Here is a 19786-nt window from a genome sequence, read left to right on the forward strand (position 1 = left end):
CTGTCTGGCCTTCTCAGGAGTTGGAGAGCAGTGAAAAGGGGCAGAGTCTGGCTTGGACTACAGCTTTTCCTTTGACTTGGGCAAAGACTTCGACCACAAGGATGACCTGCTTTGGGAACAGGAATGGGACATTTCTTTCAAATTTGACCAGACATTGCGTGGGGCATTGCAATGTTTGGCAACAGAGCTTTGCTTCCCAGTCCCAGACAGCCTTCAGATACATCAAGGTGCAGTCACTGCAGGCCTTTGAGCCATGTTCTGAACTCAAGACCCAAAGGAAAACTTAATGGGAATCTGTCACAGACATTTGTTCGCAACAGCCCCTACAAGGTTTAAACGCTATAGTAGGGTGGTTGACATTTCCTTTGCACACTGGTATTTGAAGATACATTTGTTAGGAAATAATCTTGTGAAGAGACTAGCTGTAGCTCTGGATCTGTGGGGAAAGAAAGGAACCGACATCCTTGTACATGGGTGGCACTTATACCTGTCTCCGTTCATACATTTTGGAGCAGAACAATCTAGGCCCAGAGCAGCATGCAGGATTTTCTAGATCTAGTCTGATGCCTGGGGAATATTGAAAAGGTAAGGAATCCGCACTTAAAATTATTGATCAGAATGAAGACATTTAGACTGCTATCAGAATTTAACTGTATTCCGAGATGCATGCAAACGTCAGTTAAACATCTAAAGAATAGTTACAGTGCAACCAAGATATAAAAAAACAGACTATCACTAGAAAAGACTAATTGCAGGTACCTCTTAGGATTTTGCTCATTGCCTTTGTCATGTCCATGTTTAATCATTTTGTAGCGGCCATGAAGAACTGATGGTCGAGAAATCAACATACCTCCAAGAGCAACCCTAAAGAGCAAGAAAAAGCAAAGTTTATGAACTTACTAAATATTTAACTGTTAATAAGCTATTAAAAATATTGAGAACCCATTATAAAGACTCCATGAGAGAATTCAAGTATTCCCACATGGCTTAATGATTAATGTGCTCCATTCTTCACTAAATATGCACATTTTGCATCCTTATTTTATTTTATTTATTTAAAGAGATTTATATAGCGCTGGCTAGACCCGAAGGTATCAGAGTAACAGAAAATGATAATTACACATTATGTCAAAAAATTAGCAATACATTGAGAGAGGAGAGAAGGAGAGACAAATAGTGGAAGGGGGAAGGGGAAGTGTGAAGAGGGAGGATGAGGGCAGAGACGACAGGAGAGATGAAAGGAAGTCTGTCTAAAGACCGACTGGGTAGGTGACGGGTAGGTGAATCCACAGCCCGTCTTCCCTTTAGCTAAACAAGGTAGCTCCATAGGGCATCAGTCAAAATAGCTAGGTCTCAATTGACTAGGAAACGTTAACAGATAAACAGGGTAGGGGCTAAGGGCAAGGGCAGGTGAGAGCGGAGAGGGGTAGGGATGAGACAAGGTCAGGAGAGATGCTGGAGGGTTTGCCCAAAGACCGGCTGGGTAGGTGATGGTCAAGGAGGGAATCCATAGCCCATCTCCCCTTTAGCTCGCAAGGTAGCTCTACCGGGCATCAGTCAAAATGGCTAGGTCTCAGCAGTCAAGGGAATGGGTAGGACCATGATGAAAAAAGGCAGCCTATAGAGTGGAATTACCACTTGGGAAGCAGGCACGGCAGGCAGTTCAAGAACCAACAAATGGGATGAGAAAACCACTGCATAATAAGTGGCATTGGGGAATATATAGCCGGGCCCGGAGTGGTCATATATGGTGATTGAGTGACCCACAAGAAGATGGCCACTATAAGTGAGTGTGGGAGTATAGGTAGTGAGTGCCCATTCCAAGATGGCCGCCATAGGTTGGAAGAGGGGCAGGCACCTTTCTAAATCCATGCCCTGCCAAGCATCGAGCCCTGGGAAGGGGGCGCCATCTTCAGATCCAAGAGGGATAGAGGGGGACAGCAAGTCAGTTAATACACCAACACAAATAGGCCAAAAACAAAATGGGCACCCATGCCTTGACTGTGAAAACCAAGCCTGCAAGGCATTGGAAAGAATGGGTTCTAACACATTTGTCAAAGTAAAACCATGGTCTTTTGAAAGAGGACTGGAATAATATTGTGACCTAGAGGTTATATGTTCCAGCTGGAGGAGATTAATTGGGCAAGTAGAAAAAAAACTTTAAAAATAATTTTGTAATGTATTCATACATATTAAATATAAGATTCAGATGGAGAACTCCCAAAGCGGTGGCTAACCTGTAAATGTTGCATTTGTTTGGAATAGTGTTTTAAATACTGCTTGGCCTACATTAGCCTGTTGTCATGCTAACACATCTACACAATAGTGTTTGGTAAATGTGTGTGGTGAAGCCCATGTAACTGCTTTACATATGTCAGCTAGCGGGATGTTACCTAAAAAGGACACAGAAGCCCCTATTTTGCGAGTGGAATGCCTATTTGAATGCCTTTAACAATCCATCTCGCAATAACAGATTTTAGAGATAGCATTGCCTTTATGAGGTGGAGCAAATACGAGGGGGCATGGCTTAGTCGCCGATGTGAACAGCGGCGGACTCCGGAGCTCCCCTGAATGCTATGAAACCTAAGGCCCCGGCACCCCATTTTATAGCGGAATAGTCGGTGCTCACCCTGAACTGTGTTTGAGACATCAGCGAGGGCGATCAGCGACAGGAGAGTTAATTCCCCTTATTGCTGCAGGCTGCTGAGACGGGACTTAAAATGGCGGCCCCACGTGGAGGGTCTGGCGCCCGACTGCGGGGAAGCTTGCTGTGGTCGAGGGAGGCCCCAGGGGTGTCTACGTCCCTGCCGACGCCACCGGAGTGGAGGTTGCAGCTTCCTTGGCCTTGGCGGTGAGGAGACCGCACCCAATGGCGGGTGTGGACTATTATATCCCGGCCGGTTGGGAGCGGATGCCCGATTCCAAAATGGCGGCGCCCGGGACATTGGCGGAGCCCGGGACATAGACGGCGCCGTTTGGGGTTTGGCACGAGCTGGTAACCCGCTCGCTGGGTGGAAAACCGCACACCTGTGCGCGCGGAGGCACTGGACCTGGCCCGGAGATTGGCGCCTGCTGACTGATGGCCCGGGGCGGCCTGGAGCAGGAGTGGAGCGGCCCGGACTTGTAGAGGGGGCGGAGTTTGAGACACAGGCCTACATCTTTGCCGCCTCTGCCGCCTTTCCTGCTTCGGCTGTCCCTGCCGCCTTACCTGTTCTTACTGCCTCTGCTGCCCGGGCCTCCGCTGTGGGCATCTCCGGAGTGGTGCGGTGGGGTGTGCCCTTGACTACTCTTACCTCGCCCCGATGCTGCACCGCCCTAGCTGCCAGTTGGGCCTCTGTGTGACTCTGGTGGTACTGCTGCTTGGCCCTACGGAGGAGGCTGCTCATTCCCCCCTGTGTCTGCCTGCGGCGGAGGGGGCTCAGGCGGGTGGCCGCGATCGGTGGCTGCTGTTATAGAGGTGGGTGAATTTCCCACGGACTGCCTGGCTTGACCGGCGGAGGGGGAGCGTGAGGTGGGACTTCCCTGCATCCTTCTTGGCGGGAGGACGGTGGCAGTGAGGAGGAGGTTGGCACCCCTGGCTGGGGGACCCACTGTCAGGTGGCTCTTGAAGACAACCATGCGAGACGGCTGCAGCCTATGGGACAACGTGCCTCGCGCAGTGCTGGTGGAGTGTCTTGGTGCTGCTGCGCCTGTGGCAGACTTGGGGTGGGCTTGGACCGGTAGCGAGCTGGGCCACCCCCTGGCAGGCGCTTTGTCAGAGACGCTGCAGAAAGACTTCCTGCTTGATGCCCAGCAGCCCCACTGTGAACCTTCTCTGGGGGTGATAACATACGACAGACGGAGGGTGGTTGGACGGCGATTACCGGCCATCCTGACCCCACTACCCGCGCCGGCAGTGAGGGCCAGCGTCGGCCCGGAGAACTACTACAGGAGTGGCGCTCTGGCTCTGGGAGCCTTGCATTGCTTGACAGGGGCGTAGCACATATCTGCGAAGGACATGGGGGACCTGGCTGAGGTAGACTGGCGACGGACAGGCAGGTCCCGCACATGGTCGGAGGGGCGACTGGGGCTGCGATTTCCGGAGAAGCTGCCTAGGGCAGGTGGTGCCTTGCTGGTGTGGAGTGGGTCCTTGAGCTCTCAAGCACTGCTAGTTTCAGCCGGGTGTGCCTAACACAATTGGCAGGGTCTCGTAGAAAAAGGGTTTTGAGGTCCTACGCTTAGACGAGCAAGAGCAGCACACGGAGGATGAGGATGGAGACGTTGGAAGACGGAGACCGGGAAGACCTGGGGACCCTACCCTGGGAGAAATCATGCAGGCCATTGTGGCCTCAAAGGAAGCACTCGAGAAAAGGATGGACGCCATTGGCTCTGATCTCACCTTGCTGAAGGATGACCATCGGAAGCTCAAGGAGAAAGCGGCGACCCACGTAACTGCTATGAAGGACATCCCGGACACAGTGGCTGCCCTGCGCCACTCATTGAATGAGGTGACGCATAGAGTCAAAGTCCTGGAAATGAGAGCGGAGGACGGTGAGGGGCGTTCGCGGCACAACAAGCTCCGCATTGTGGGGGTACCGGAGTGCAAGGAGGGTACTGATGCGGTCCGATTCATAGAAACCTGGCTACGGGCGGAGGTAGCACCAGAAGGCCTATCTCCATTCTATGCGCTGGAGCGGACGCATAGGGTCCCAGCTCGCTCACCTAAACCTGGAGCTCCACCATGACCAATGGTGGCGAGACTGTTGCATTATCGCGACCGGGACTTTATCCTGCAGTGGGCTCGAGAACAACAGAATTTTCAAATAGGGAACAGCAAGGTGCTGATACTCCCAGATTACACCAGGGAGGTTCAGCGCCAACGGTCATCCTTTCTGGCTGCGAAGAGAAAGCTGCACCAGCTTCAGCTCCCCTACGCCATTCTCTTTCCGGCACGCCTGCGGTTGACAGCAGACGAGAAGACCCACTTCTTCCTTACGCCGCAGGCGGCATGGGACTGGCTGGAGGGTAGCGGTGGTGCAGCTGAGCGCACCTCACGGGCACCTTTGCCACGAGAACGGCAGGCGACTACACCGCCAAGAGGGAGGGCTACTTCTCCGGGGGATCAACATCAGGAGAGAGATAGCACGGTGCGGGCGGTCGCGGCCTTCAGTCGAGGAGTGATCAGCCCAGCGAGTAACGATACAGACAATGAGAAGAGCGGAACGGAGAGCCCACGATCTGGTAGTGCCCAAGGACTCTTGGATATGGAGATGCCAGACGTTACCCCGCAGACTGCCGATGGAATGCTTGGGTGATGGGGCTGTAGAGGGTATGCGGGGCACATGGTAAAAGGTCTATTGCGCTTATCAGGCCCAGGGGCCAGTTAGCTGTGGGGCAGCACAGCGGAAGAGGACTCTCCAGGAATGTCGGGGACCCAACTGGCTATATAAATTCCTAAAAAGGAGGGTGATGGCCAAGGGGGGGGGTCTGGGGGCATTGTGCGCGAGTCACACGTTACCTCCCAGTTACGGTTCTTTGTATGAGCAGTTTGGTTTGGATGGGAACCTGTTTTTGTGTGCCAGTCCTGGGGTGTGGGAGTTGGGTGAAGTTTGAAGGTTGGGTGGGATGGGGAGGGTCAGACATGTCGCTAGGGGGGGCTTTAGAGGAGCGCGTACATGAGTTGGATCCATGGGCACCTCCATAGGCCTTAAAGTTATGTCTTGGAATATTCGGGGGATGCACACTGTGTCGGCACCACATAAATACATGCATACTTGATACGGCGGGGAGTGCAAATTGCACTGCTCCAAGAAACTCACTTGACGAAGGCAGAGGGAATGGCATTACAATGTCGCTGGAGGGGGCAGGTCTTCCACACTACCTACCCGGCCTATGCCAGGGGGACATTGATCTGGGTGCGGGCAGGGGTACCATTTCAATGTGTGAGGCAGGTGGTTGATCCAGAGGGCAGGTTTACTGTGGTCATGGGGCGACTGGATGGGCGGGACATTACACTAGGTAGCATATATGCCCCCAATGTTGAACAGTCCACCTTTTTTGCACAGCTTTCCCAGAAATTGGCGGGGGGAGTCAACGGGCCCGGTTCTTCGAGGGGGGGGGGGACTTTAACTGTGTGACTGACATGGACCTAGACCACTCCCATCCACCACTCCCTGACACCCCTGCTCGTACGATTGCAGACATCAGACGAGACTGGCAGCAGCGCTGGGGGCTTACGGACACTTGCAGGGCTCACCACGCTGGGGACCGAGACTACTCTTATTTTTCAGCGGTCCATGAGTTGCACGTTAGGCTGGACGCTGTGTTGTGTTCCCCTGATGTCCACATACTGACCATGAAGAGTGAATACCTGGCTAGGACAAACTCTGACCATAACCCCCTCTTGGTGGACCTGAACTGGGTTCGACTCAGAACGGCGATCCCTAATTGGTGCCTCTGAACTGAAGTACTGGAGGACCAGGTCTTTCGAACCACCAAAGGTACTGTCATAGAGGACTATTTTCAGCATAACGTGCGCACTTCTTCTAGTGAAAGAAAGGGAGAGACCGGGACGGGAGTACATACAAGAAGGGTTGGTGAGGGTAAAGGATGAGTAGGCAACGCAAGTGGAGAGACTGAGGTGCTTTGATTACAGGGCATATATGGTGCAGGCGCATGTGGAAAGAGATCAGTCCGGGGTGCTCCTAGCTTGGTTGGCAAATCCAGCGCGCAGAGGCACTCCGATCCTTGAATTGCGGGACGATGGGTGGACGGTCCATTACGGACAACAGGTCATTAATACGCAGTTCCTAGAATACTATTCCACCCTTTATTCCAGCAAGTTGGACCCTAGAGATCTAGAGGAAGGGGATTTCCTTGACATAGAGTTACTCCAGAATTAGGCGGAAGAGGCAGAGAGCCTGGGCCGACCTGTAGAATTGGGTGAGGCCAGGGGAGCTATCAAGCGCATGGCCAAGAACAAAACGCCGGGTACTGATGGGTTGCCATTGGAGTTCTATGTTACTTATATCGACGTGCTGGCCCCACAGCTCGTGACCCTTTATAACTGATCGAAGCAGGATGGCTGCTTACCTAGCTCGACAAGGGAGGCAATAATCATGCCACACCTTAAGCCGGAGTGAGACCGTACAGCGTATCACCCCCTGGCGATGTTAAACACTGATTATAAGATCCTGAGTGGTATCTTGGCCAGTCGCCCGATGGTACATATGACAAGTCTGGTGCACGGGGACCAGGTGGGGCTCATTCCTACCCGGAACACGGCCAAGAATATTCGGAGATTGTGTCAATTGCTACACAAGGCGGCAGCAGGGGGTGATGAGGCGTGTGTACTATCGATAGACATTGAAAAACCCTTCGATAGCTTAGCGTAGCCGTATCGGGTTTTGAGGGCCTTTGGCTTAGGTAAGGGATTTGTGGCCTGGACGAAGATTCTGTACGCTCGCTCGACGGCCAACGTTCAGATGGGGGAGGGCGGGGCGATTTATGCGGCTTGTGACGTAGGCAGGGGGACGAGGCAGGGCTGCCCGCTGTCTGCCCTTCTGTTTGCCCTGGCAATGGAGCCACTGGCAGTTCGCGCAAGGAAAGGAGACACTACAGGGGCCTAGAGGGGATGGGACAGATGCACTACATTGCGCTCTATGCCGATTTGTTAATGTTCCTTGCCAATACTACTGATGAGCTACGGGGCACTCGGGAATTGCTGGAGAGGCTGGGGCGAGTGGCAGGACTCAAAGTCAATTGGGCCAAGACCTGCATCTTTCCGGTGCGTGGGGGGCGAGGAGATCCTCCTGAGGGGCACGATGTACGATGGGAACGAAAATGTTTGCCTTATTTAGGGGTCTGAATCTATCAGGAGGCTGCTGATTTATTTGAGGGTAATGTAGGGAGGGCTCTGCGAACTACCAAGAGCAATCTTGAATTCTGGAGGTCTCTACCTTTATCGGTTGTGGGGCGAGTAGCGTTACTAAAAATGATAACCCTGCCCCGTTTACTTTATTACTTTGTTACGCTGCCTCTTTGGGTCCCTGGGAAGTGTTTTGCCCAACTAAACTGAATGGTTTGAGCTTTCTATGGGGATCAGGGAGGCGTAGAGTGGCGTTGAATACTATGATGCGTCCCAGACAAGAAGGGGGCTTCGCAGTGCCTGATTTTGAGGCTTACTACCACTCCTACCAATTCCAATGGTTCGCACGGGGAAACTGGGAGCCAAGGTGGATCAGAGAGGTAGGGATCTGGGGCTTCGTCACCTGACTCGAATACTGTTCCAGCTCCCGGTGCGTGAAAAGGAGGCGCCCTGAGATCTCTGGGTGCTACGGCAGTGCTGGAATATGGCTCTATGACGAAATAAAACAAGCCCTGCGTATGCGCCTGAGATTCCGGTGTGGTTCTGTGAGGAGTTGCCTCACGGAGGGGATTGGCAGACTGCAGGAATGGGGGGAGCTGGGGGATCTCTTCGATTGGGGATCTATACGAAGATGGTACCCTCTTACCATTTCAGGACCTTATGGAAAGGCACAAACTGCCTCCTCAAGACTTCCTTCTGCATGTGGCAGTGACTGCTGCTGTGAGCAAGCACTGGAAGAAAGGGATGGAGGAACCACAGGTCTTCCTCCCTTGTCAATACGTGGTCACCTCTGCGGGTAAGATCAAGGAGGTTACGAGTCTGTACCAGAGACTGACGCAGGGTATAAGGGCTCCTCTGAAGGAACTGCGCACTAAATGGGAGACTGGCTTGGGAACGACTATAGCCGCAAGGCCCTGGGAGATGCTACAGGAACGGGCATGGAAATGCTCTCGAAATGCGAGATTCCAGCTCATACAATTCTATGTGTTTCATCGGGTGTACCTCACTCCTTACAAAATAAAGGACGACGAGGGCGACGGGCTGGATGAGCTAATGTCATACGGGGCTATGACTTGATGTGGACACAATTGACTACTGAGCTGCGCGCTTATAATATGTTCTATATGACCACATGAGTGTTGCATCCATGTGAAATGAGGAAAATGAATAGTTTGTTTAAAAAAATTAATTAAAAAAAAAAAGAGGTGGAGCAAATGCTACCAATAGTTGTTTTGCGGAAGTCCTTTTTTTCTATCTATGTAGTACAATAAAGCTCTTTTAAACGTCTAGAGTGTGAAGAGCACATTCTGCTACGGAATCAGGTTGAGGAAAGAAGACTGGTAATTCAACTGATTGGTTTATATGAAAAGCAGAAACTACTTTGGGAAGGAATTTGGGATTGGTACGGAGAACTATCCTGTCTTTGTGTAGCTGAAAGAAAGTTTCTTTCAGTGTTGATGCCTGTAACTCACCTACTCTCCTCCGTGATGTGATAGCAATGAGGAAAGCAACTTCCCATGAGAGGAACTGTAAAGGGCATTTGTGTAATGGTTCAAAAGGTGGACCCATGCGCCGTGTGAGGAAAATGTTGAGATTCCAGACTGGGGCAGGAGGAATCCTTGGTGGTATTATTGTTTTTAAACCTAGTGCACACCGTGTTTCTTTTTACTTCACTTCTGGAACTGGTGACTGTTATCCTCTCCTTTTCTAAACCCAGCGCATTCCGGACAGTCAAACTTACAACCTTCAATTTTTTTCTCCCTCGGTACCCGGGGACGTAGTCACCACTTGCCTGGAAGAGGAAGGAAAGAAGGACACCCTTCATCCAGATAACCTCAAAGACACTTACCTCTTTTGTTTGATGTATTCTCGGACAATAAATCATGCCGCAGGCAAGTCTGAAGGTCGTTATTCACTTGCTGCGGAGATGGACCTTTCAGCAGCCAGTCGTCCAGATATGGATAGACAAAGAGACCTTTTTTGTGTAGGAACGCCGCCACCACCGCCATACACTTGGTGAAGACTCTCGCCGCTGACTTGAGGCCGAAGGGCAGAACCTTGAATTGGTAGTGCTTGTGGCCGACCACAAACCTCAGGTACTTGCGGTGGTGTTTTGCAATGGCGATGTGGAAGTACGCATCTTGGAGGTCCACCGAGCACATCCAATCTCCGACTTGAAGATGTGGACATATTTGGTGAAGGGCCAACATGCGAAACTTCTCCTTTATTATAAACTTGTTTAGAATTCGAAGAGTTCTGGGATCTGCTCTCTTTGTCAGGTGGCACAGAAGAGGATGCTGACACCGCATGAGTCTTTTTGGCAACCGCCACAAACACGGAGTTTGCAGGTGGATCCGTTCTGAGAAAGACAGGATCCGATGAAGCCGGTTTGTACTTCTTGAGGTGACGCGCTGGCACTGATTTTATAGTCGCTGGTGTCAGAAAAGTGTCCAGAACGGGGTCCAAGATTAACGAAAGCAGAGGTCTAGATGCCGTTTTCTGGTGGAGAGTCTCCAAAATCACCGTAGACGTGACTTGCGGGACTGACATCTCAATATTGAGTTTCTTTGCACCTCTCTGTAGGACATCATGATAGGTGTTTATATCATCTATGGGAGAGACCCTGAAAATTGGGCTGTCCGATAGCGTGGGAGAGTAATTTCTTCTTGAGGAGCGGGTGGATGAAGAAGAGGAGGTAGAAGCTGTCCTTCTCCTTCACTTATGCTCCTTGCGCCTTCGTTCTTGCGACTTTCCGACGCGTTCCTCTCGCCTCGGAGAACGCGATCTCACGACTCTTCTCTCAGGAGATGTGCGTCTGGGAGGACTTTCCCTGTCTGCCTCTCAACCAGCCTCTGAAGAGGTGAACGATGCACTGAGCTGGCATACTCCTGCATGCATTTGGTAGCACCAGAGTCCCGCCAGTGACTCAACGGTAATTGCCATCTTGGGGACACCCTAGCAGCCGTCTGGACCTCTTTGGACCTTGAGGGAGACTTTCGGGCGCGTGCAGGCACTTTCGGTGAGGCAGATCCGCTTCTGGAAGACGAGTGGCGCAAAGCTGACTCAGTTACCATCACCACTGAAGCCTCCCTCGACCTCGCCGAGCATCGACGTTGAGCGTGCTCTCGACGGCGATCCGTGCTGTCGATGATCCCGCCGCCTGCTCGACGTCGAGCGTCGCCTGGACGGCGACCTGCGGTGAGCTGGTGAACGCTCCTTCGACGTCGAACGGCGTCTGTCCGTCGACGTTGAACGCCTCCTGCACGTTCTAGCAGGCTGCGGAGGGGTTCGTCTATCCCTAGACGCCGAGCGCCGTCGAGACGACGCTGAAGACCCATGCCTCGAGGCCGGTCGCCGGTGTGAAGGCGACGGCGGAGGGGTCCGTGCGCTCGACGCCAATCGCTGGTGGGACTGCGATGATCGTCGAGATCCTGCCCTCGACGTTGAGTGTCTCGCCGACGGAAGGTCTTTACCCCTAGATGCCGAACATCGTCGAGATGACGATGGCGGAGGGTCTCGGGTTCTCGACGCCGATCGTCGCCGGGTTGACGACGGCGGAGGTTCACTTGTTCTCGACGCCGATAGTCGCCTGGTTGAAGATGGCGGAGGGTCTCTTGTCCTCGACGCTGATCGTCGCCGGGTTGACAACCGCGGTGGAGACTTGTCAGTCGACGCCGATCGTCGCCCAGTTGACGACGGCGGCGGATGATCCTGAATCTTCGGCGACTCTTTTTTCGACGGCAAGCCCGCCGTTGACGCTCTTTTTTTCGACGAATATCTCTCTTGAATGTCTTTTCTCAGCGCCGAGCACGACGCTGAAGCAGAGGGACGCAAGGACGTGTGCCTAGAAGTGGATCTAGGCCTATTGGATCCCTTCTTTACAGGGGACCTACCTCTAGATTGACTTGCCAGACCATATAGGCGAATCCTCGCCCTTTCCTTCAAAGTCCTGCTGGTAAGGGTCTGACAAAGAGGACAGGTCTTGGAATCATGATCCTCAGGAAGACAGAAAATACAGACCTCATGTGATTCTGACTTGGCCTTCTTTTTCCCCACAAGAGGGACAAGAGTAAAAAAGACAAGGCATTTTCAAAGCCAGAAAAAGCTCTAAACTGCCAAAAAAGGACAGCTACTGACTTCAAGTGTCAAAAGACGTCGAAGTTAGTAATAAAAGTTGTGAAAAAGAATGAATTTTCTGACAGAAATCAGAAAAAGAGTGGAGCTGTGTTGCCAGGATCCTTCTAGAAGGAGCCGGAAAGAACAACTGACCTAACTGTCTCTCCTGAGGCATGATGGGAAGCTGGGGGTCAGGAGTGCCTTAAAGGCACAGTGTCAGTTTACTGCTATGCAGCTACAGGTTAGCTGTTCAGTCTTTTTAGACTGGGTATTTGCAATGCAGCCTGGGAGATTTCTATGCTTTCAGTGGTTTATGAGAATTTCTACTGTTTTCTGAGCATTAAAACAGTTTCTAAACAAGCTTGGCTGTTGTTTCTCATGTTTCTAATGCATTTCTTTCACGTATGTTGGAAATTCTTTACTTCATATTCAGCTCTGATATTTATTAGGTTGCAGTTGCTTATTTGTATATATATAACTATATATATATGTATATATAACTATATATATATAACTATATATATATATAACTATATATATATATAACTATATATATATATATAACTATATATATAACTATATATATATATATATATATATATAACTATATATATAACTATATATATATATATATATATATAACTATATATATATATATATAACTATATATATATATATATATATATATATATATATATATAACTATATATATATATATATAACTATATATATATATATATATATATAACTATATATATATTGTTGTTGTAAAGCTTTTATTCGACACTTTGTCATAAAGCCAACACACACATATAATACATACAATTTAGTCATCATTAAAAAAAAGAAAAAGTGTTTTGGTTAAAATTAGTAATACATTATCGACCATACTAATGTGCAAATTCAATAGGTACAAGTATACATAAAGTGCAGGTCCAGTGCCATTATTTACAAAAATTCATAACGTGATTTCATACATTTATAAACAATCTTCAATCCGGGTATCTTACAAGACCATAATTTAAAAACGAATAAAACTTTATAAATAATTAAAAAATGCCAGATAAAACAATCTTATAATAACATTCCAAGTTTCTTTCTAGTTATGCAAACACCATGGAGATACCTACTTAAACCAAATATTAATAGTTTCGTAGTAGAAGATCTAAGTATACGCTCTGCCTCTTTGAATGACCTTGTACCCATATCTCTACAAAGTGGTATAATCCATTTCTTGCGTAGTGATACATATAACGGACAAAAAAAGAGAATATGAGCCTCGTCTTCTTTACATTTTAAGTCACACAATTTGCAATTTCGGTCTTTACTTACCCCACCCCACCGATACGTATTAGCATTAATTTGCAAGACCCCGTATCTAAATTGCAAATAAACAGATTTGGCCAGAGGTGGCTCAATTCCATCCATAAAATATTCAAACGAGGGATGGTCCTTAAATTGCAAAAACTTTTGAGTTAAAATACCAGTAGCTTGTCCGTATACATTAATATTCACATAATACCAATAAGCAGATTTCACTTGTTCCTTACAGATATTTGGTGAGGTGATTGACAATGCTGGTGATTCCCAAAAATGTGATAAGCCAATTTTTATCAGCCAATGGGAAACATGTCTCAACCACTTAATTGAGTTAAAAGTATCCAACTCCCTTACTTCCACTAAACCTGCTCTATAATCAGCCAGTTCCGGGGTAGACCATAATCTCACCCAATAAAGCAATGGTCTTAGCCAGCACAAGTAACCTGTGCGTTTTAAATTAATGTCCAGATAGACTGGCACTAGTGGTGTTCTTACTGGGATTCTTAATAGACGTCTAAAGAATATATTTTCCTCTATGTCAAATGATTTTTTTGTGTAGGGTCCCCAAATCTCGGCACCATATAAGGTGGCGGATTGTGCTTTGGCTTTGAATACTTCAATAGCCGGGGTTATGGCTTTTGAAGTGCTCACACCATGTATTTTTAAAATAGGGAGGGAATTCTGCTTCAATATTAACCTACTTTTTGACAGTTGGTTTATCCAAGACAGTCTACTATCCAGCCTGATGCCCAGATAATCAAATGAATCCACATAGTCAAGTTTGGTGCTGTTTAAGACTAAATTCTTCTTGAATGTTTTAGAGGGGTTAATAGCCATATATTTAGTTTTAGATGAGTTAATTTCTAACCCTTTTAACTCACAGTAACTGTTAAATTTATTTATTAGGTTTTGCAAACCTTTTGGCGTTTGGGATATTAGGATGGTGTCATCCGCAAATAGCAATGCTGTGACTGCCTCATTGCACAATTTAGGAGATTCATGGTTACATTGAGCTAAGTAGTGGGGAATGTCGTTTACAAATAGGGAGAAAAGGGTTGGGGCCAATACGCACCCTTGCCTTACCCCCCTTTTTACTGGGATGGCTCGAGTAAGTTCGCCATTCCTTCCCCACCTAACTTTAGCAAAATTACCCGTATGGAGTCTTATAAGATTAACCAATAATTCATCCGGGACACCCATTTTCTTTAAACAATCCCATAATAAATTGCGGGGAACAAGATCAAACGCTGAGCGTAGATCTACAAATGCAACATAGATACTACACTTTTTTATCTTAATGTATTTCCAGCATATACACATAAACCTATACACCTGATCTACCGTGCTTGTCTTTATTCTGAATCCAGCTTGGAATTTAGAAAGAATTTCGGATTCCTCAATCCAGTTTAAAAGCCGATTTAAAATATGTCTGGCAAATATTTTCTGTAAAATATCAATTAAACTAATTGGTCTGTAGTTACCCGGATTGTAACGATCCCCTTTTTTGTAGATTGTCACAATTTCTGCTCCCTTCCATGATTCTGGGATCGGGGTTCCCAGTAAAATAGAATTACATAAAAAATTTATATAGGGGCACCATACTTCAACGTTATGAGAGAATAAATCAACAGGTAATTTGTCAGGGCCTGGGGCCTTGCCTGCCTTTATTGCCTGTATTGCACACAAAGTTTCTTTGGTACTAAACTTCACTGTATCTATATCCTGTGGTAAAAAAACGGAATTATTGTACTCAGAGGGTGACCCTACCTCATCATACAAGCCAACAAAGTGATCAAACCACACATTTTCATCCAAATAAAAATCCCTATAACTATATATATATATATATATATATATATATATATATAGTTATATATATATATATATATATATATATATATATATATATATATATATAGTTATATATAACTATAACTATATATATATATATATATATATATATATATATATCCAAAATACCCTCCACAAAGAAAGGCACAGCGCTCTCTTGCATTAATGGAAGCCTGTTTCTCTGGAACCCATCCTACTAAGGAAAATACACGGACTACATTTGACTTTCAAGCACTGTACCTACTAAAGGATGTGAATGATACTCACCATGATGACTACAAGTCCCAGAAATCCCGGCGGGTCGTTGTTGCCACGCCCACTACTAAGTGTGATGATATGAAATAAAAGAAAGTGAATGGTGAGCCTCACAGTGTTTGCTTTGTCTGCCCAAGAAGAAGAGGCGCAATGCCTCGAAACGCGTCGGCTTTGTACAACCATTACAGGGCGCAGAGAAGAGAGCTGCAGCGAGGCTGATAATGTGAGAACGCTGTCGAGTGCCCTCCCGCTGCTCAAGGGCAATTTGTACTGCAATATATATATATATATATATATATATATATATATATATATATATATATATATATATATATATATATATATATATATATATATATATATATGTGGGGCACATATAATTTAGTGTTTCCGGGGTCCTGCGCATGGGCGGGAATATTCTAATGCTTATGACTTTGATGAGGATCCCCTGGAAGAGAACAATGCTTTTTATTTTTGTTTTAATTTTTAATACATAAATAAAAGGTATTGTCATTTACAATGCCGATAGCTTAAACTTGCGTATATGTGAGACCTATTGCATTGCAAATGCTTGTTTCTAGAGTTGTGTCCACAGCTGGGCCAAACCGGTGTTCTTGATCGAACGGCTGATTTAAAATAGTTGTTTGCACTACCTGTTTTAACCCGGAAATGCCTAACCATGCATGTCTGCGTAGTAAGACACTGAAGGTAATAGATCTAGATAAAGTGTCTGCTGCATCGAGGGCACATTTGATGGATGCATTTGTAACTAACTTGCCCTCCTGGACCAGATCATTGGCTTTGGCCTTCTACTGGTCTGTTAAGTGTTGGATAAGATTTTCAAGCTCAATGTAGTGAGCCCTGTCATATCTGGCAAGTAGTGATTGCGCTTTACCTATCCTCCAGCGATAGCTGCTTGGGAGGCATCTCGTTTACCTGATGCATCCAGCAATTTAGATTCCCTGTCTGGCGGGTGGTGCATCACCAGAAGTTTGGGAATTTGCACGTTTTCTTGCATTGGACACTACTAAAGAATCTAAGGGAAGTTGTCCTTTATTGTATACTGGATCTTTAGGGGCAGACTCATAATTTTTTTTTAATCGATCCTGACAGGGTCTTTAAATATGTCTGGTGCATGTTTAATGACACTCTTGAGAATGGGCAATGTGTGTATTGCTTTTTGTGATTGGGTAAAAGTGACCATTAGGAAGTGTTCTTCCATAGGGTCGGAATGTAGTTCCATGCATTGATATTGCGCAGCTCTATTAATGAGCTGACTAAATCCTATACTATCATCTAGGGGGATGGCTTAGATGGGTATGGGTCTGGATCAGGAAGGTCTGGAGGAACTGTGGGATCATTGTAATCGTCCCATGTATCTTGTGGTAGGGTAGTATTGTTATAAGGGTCATCTAAGGGATCCTTATTGTGTCCACCCCCAACCCCTAAATCATCCTCATCCTGTGGTGGTAAGGGTGGGCATGGAGAAAACCTAAGAGGGTATAGGAGAGTTGATAGGAGATAAAGGTTTAGTAGGAAGGATAGGAGAAGAGGGTCTTATGGGTGAAGTTGCAAAGTCGATCTTCTTTGCAGGTACCTCAGGTGTGGGTGAGGTATCAGAGTTCCTCTTCTTTGTTGGAAGACTGACAACATGGCCTGTTTTAGGGTCCACATGTAATGTTTTTTGTTTAAGATCGAGAGGTTCTGGCTGAAACAGTTCTTCCTGCTTGTCTTCTTTCGGTGCCGATTTTTTCGGTTCGAGCGTGCCTTTGATTTGGTCTCTTTAGCTGTAGGAGGAGCCTTGTGCTCCTTTGGCTTCGAAGTCAGAGCCGAGTCAGAACTTTTCTTCGGATCCGAAGATTGGTGCTTTTCCAGTTCCAAGGCCTTATGGTGTTTCGGTGCCGAAGGGTTTGGCGTCGAGGCCTTTTTGAGCGTAATGGAGGTGTGTATCCCTTACTTACCAAAAGGTGTTTTCTGGGTACTGATATGCGGCTTGCTTGGTCCCGAGCTGCGGGAAGGCATTTCTTTTGTTTTCCGTGCCGGGCCCGGAAGCAGGACTTCTGAACTTTTCTTTCAGTCTTGACTAAGGCCTTGAGGCGAAGTTTTGACCAGAGCCTTCTGTTTTTCGGGTGGTGTAGAGGCAGGGATATTTGTACTCACTTGTTGCCCTAGAGTGATGTGGTCATCAGAGTCTACGTCGTTTGCTTCAGAGACAATCTCAAGCTCTTCCAAATCCTCTGCCTCTGGAACGTCGGGCCTTGAAAATTTCTTCTGGCACCGGTGCAGCATGTTGCGCCGTAACGGGTGGTTGAGCCGGTCGAGGCCGGCGATCATGGATGGTTTTCTTGGATCGAAAAGAGGCCCAGGCTTGGCAATCCCTTTCTTCATGCTCTGGTGATTGACAAAGGTTACAGAGCTTGTGGTGGTCACAGTGTGGAAATGTAGCTCCACACTGGGGGCATTTTTTAAATGGTGTACTTTCCATTAGCCGTAGGCCTGAATGGCGCAGATAGGCCCAGTGGCCTGAGTAGACGACTGGAATCGAGGATTTGGGAGTTAGCGCGTCAAAAGGCACGCAAACGAAAAAATACCATTGAGTGAAATAGTTTGCACGTCGAAAGAGGTTTGGAAACACGGTACAGAACCGGAGCGCAGCAAGTCCCATCCGAACCAGATGGCAGAAAAAAACAATCTGAGGATGAAGTAGATGCCCATGCGCACTATTGTCCAAGGGAGGAGTCACCTATGTCGGGACTACGAAGACTTCTTCCAAGACAACAACAAACTGCAAACATCAGAGCCCAACACCAGATGGCGATTTATGCACAAGTATGTATTCTGCAGCTCATATGCCTCAAACACTGTTTTTCAATGTTTACAAAACATGTTTTTTGTTGTCATAAATATTATGCTGCGGTGTCATTTGGGGGAGATGCTGTAACAGAGTCAGATCAGGGTCAGGGTTATAGTGGTCTGTGGGCCCTGGCTCAAAAGGTGCCTCATAAGAGTTTGAAGGGGCAAAGGGGCTTCCTGAGTCATAAAAGGAATCTGGAGATTCCTCTGACCATTGTGAAGGAGGCAGTGGAGATGGGGACATTGGCCTTGGAGGAGATGGAGGAAGAGGGGAGTGGACAGGATGAAAAGGATGAGATGGGGAGGACAATAGTTTTCACACTTCGTACCATACTAAATTGTGGAACGTTCTTCCACCCAGTCTCAGAGCACTGGAAAATAAACTTGTTTGTAGGAAGAAAATCAAGTCTTTGTTGTTTCCCCGTAAACGCACCATAGGCCTAATCCTCAGCAAAGCGCTCACCAGCACTGCGAAGCCCTCGGGTAGCCATGCCCTTTACAAAACATCAACAAACAACAGTGGTTGAGGTTGAGGTAGAGAAGGAGTAACATAGGGGGAGGGCTGGAGCTTCCTTCTATTTCCTACTCTGTTTCTTATGCCTGGTCACATAAGCAGATACAGATGTGTCCTCAAAGGCAAAACTCCTTTTCTGAAACAGAGTCTCAATGGGTTTTGGTGGAGGTGGCTTTGCCAAAATCATCCCAGTCAGGGGAGGCGTTAAGTATTTTCTGCTTCACAACCAGCTTTTCCTGCAGTCTTGCGGCTCAGCTGCTCTGAGGTGTTGGAGGTGGTCTTCAATTTCGATGGTGGCCTTTGAGTTAAAAGCAGCTTGAGCGCCAGTGTCTAAGGGGCTTTCAGTTTTGAGGAAACTGGAGGCATTTGCAGGATCTTGGGCCTCATTCACATCAAAGGAATGATGCCACTGTTAAGTGGTCCAAAGACAGTAGAGGCCTTAAGAGGCTGTGATGATTCTGACATAGGGAAGGTCACCAGCTTCCCCCCCCTGCAACCCCCACTCCAATTATGGGAAGTGCTCTACATCTATGTGAGGCCTCTTCTGAGGCTTAGGGTGTGTCAGCGCTAACCTTACTCACAGCCTTGGCAGAGGTCTTTGTATGGGACACCTGGTTGTGGAGGTCGGGGAACCGAACCCTTCTTCCTCCTGGCTGGAGCGCTGAAGAAGACAGCTCCAGCACTAGGTGAAATTGGAAGCGCAGAATGCCCGATGACAGCTTCCTCAATAACAATACGGCATTGTTCTGCAAAGATGTTGACTGTATTGTCGGGGTCTGCTTTGCATTATCTGGCCCAATGAACTCCTCTCCTGTATATACACTGGAGGGTCTTAGGTTTGCACACAGCGTGGTCGAAAAAGAGGATACAGACCGTGTGAAGGTCAGACCACATATACTGGCAACACTAGGAACAATACTGAAAGGGGATTCTCTGCAAAGAACTGAAGACGACGAGGGGACGAAGAGACCCCTGGGCGCTGACGGTTGGAAGTCGATTGACAGGAGTCATTCTCTGTAGTGTGACGAAGA

The 19786-nt window shown here is 47.6% G+C and overlaps 1 protein-coding gene across 7 annotated transcripts in view; it reads right to left on the bottom strand.

The window, feature by feature from the left end:
- Nucleotides 1-19786, bottom strand: part of LOC144770635 (beta-1,4-galactosyltransferase 3-like) — a 182243-nt gene that overhangs the window by 80098 nt on the left and 82359 nt on the right. For all 7 annotated transcript variants that reach the window (XM_078655326.1, XM_078655325.1, XM_078655328.1 and 4 more), the window contains exon 6: nt 760-864. In XM_078655326.1, coding sequence (XP_078511452.1) covers nt 760-864 — 105 coding nt within the window. The remainder of the gene's footprint in view (nt 1-759; nt 865-19786) is intronic.

Source organism: Lissotriton helveticus, chromosome 7 (assembly GCF_964261635.1).
Source record: "Lissotriton helveticus chromosome 7, aLisHel1.1, whole genome shotgun sequence".
NCBI lineage: Eukaryota > Metazoa > Chordata > Amphibia > Caudata > Salamandridae > Lissotriton > Lissotriton helveticus.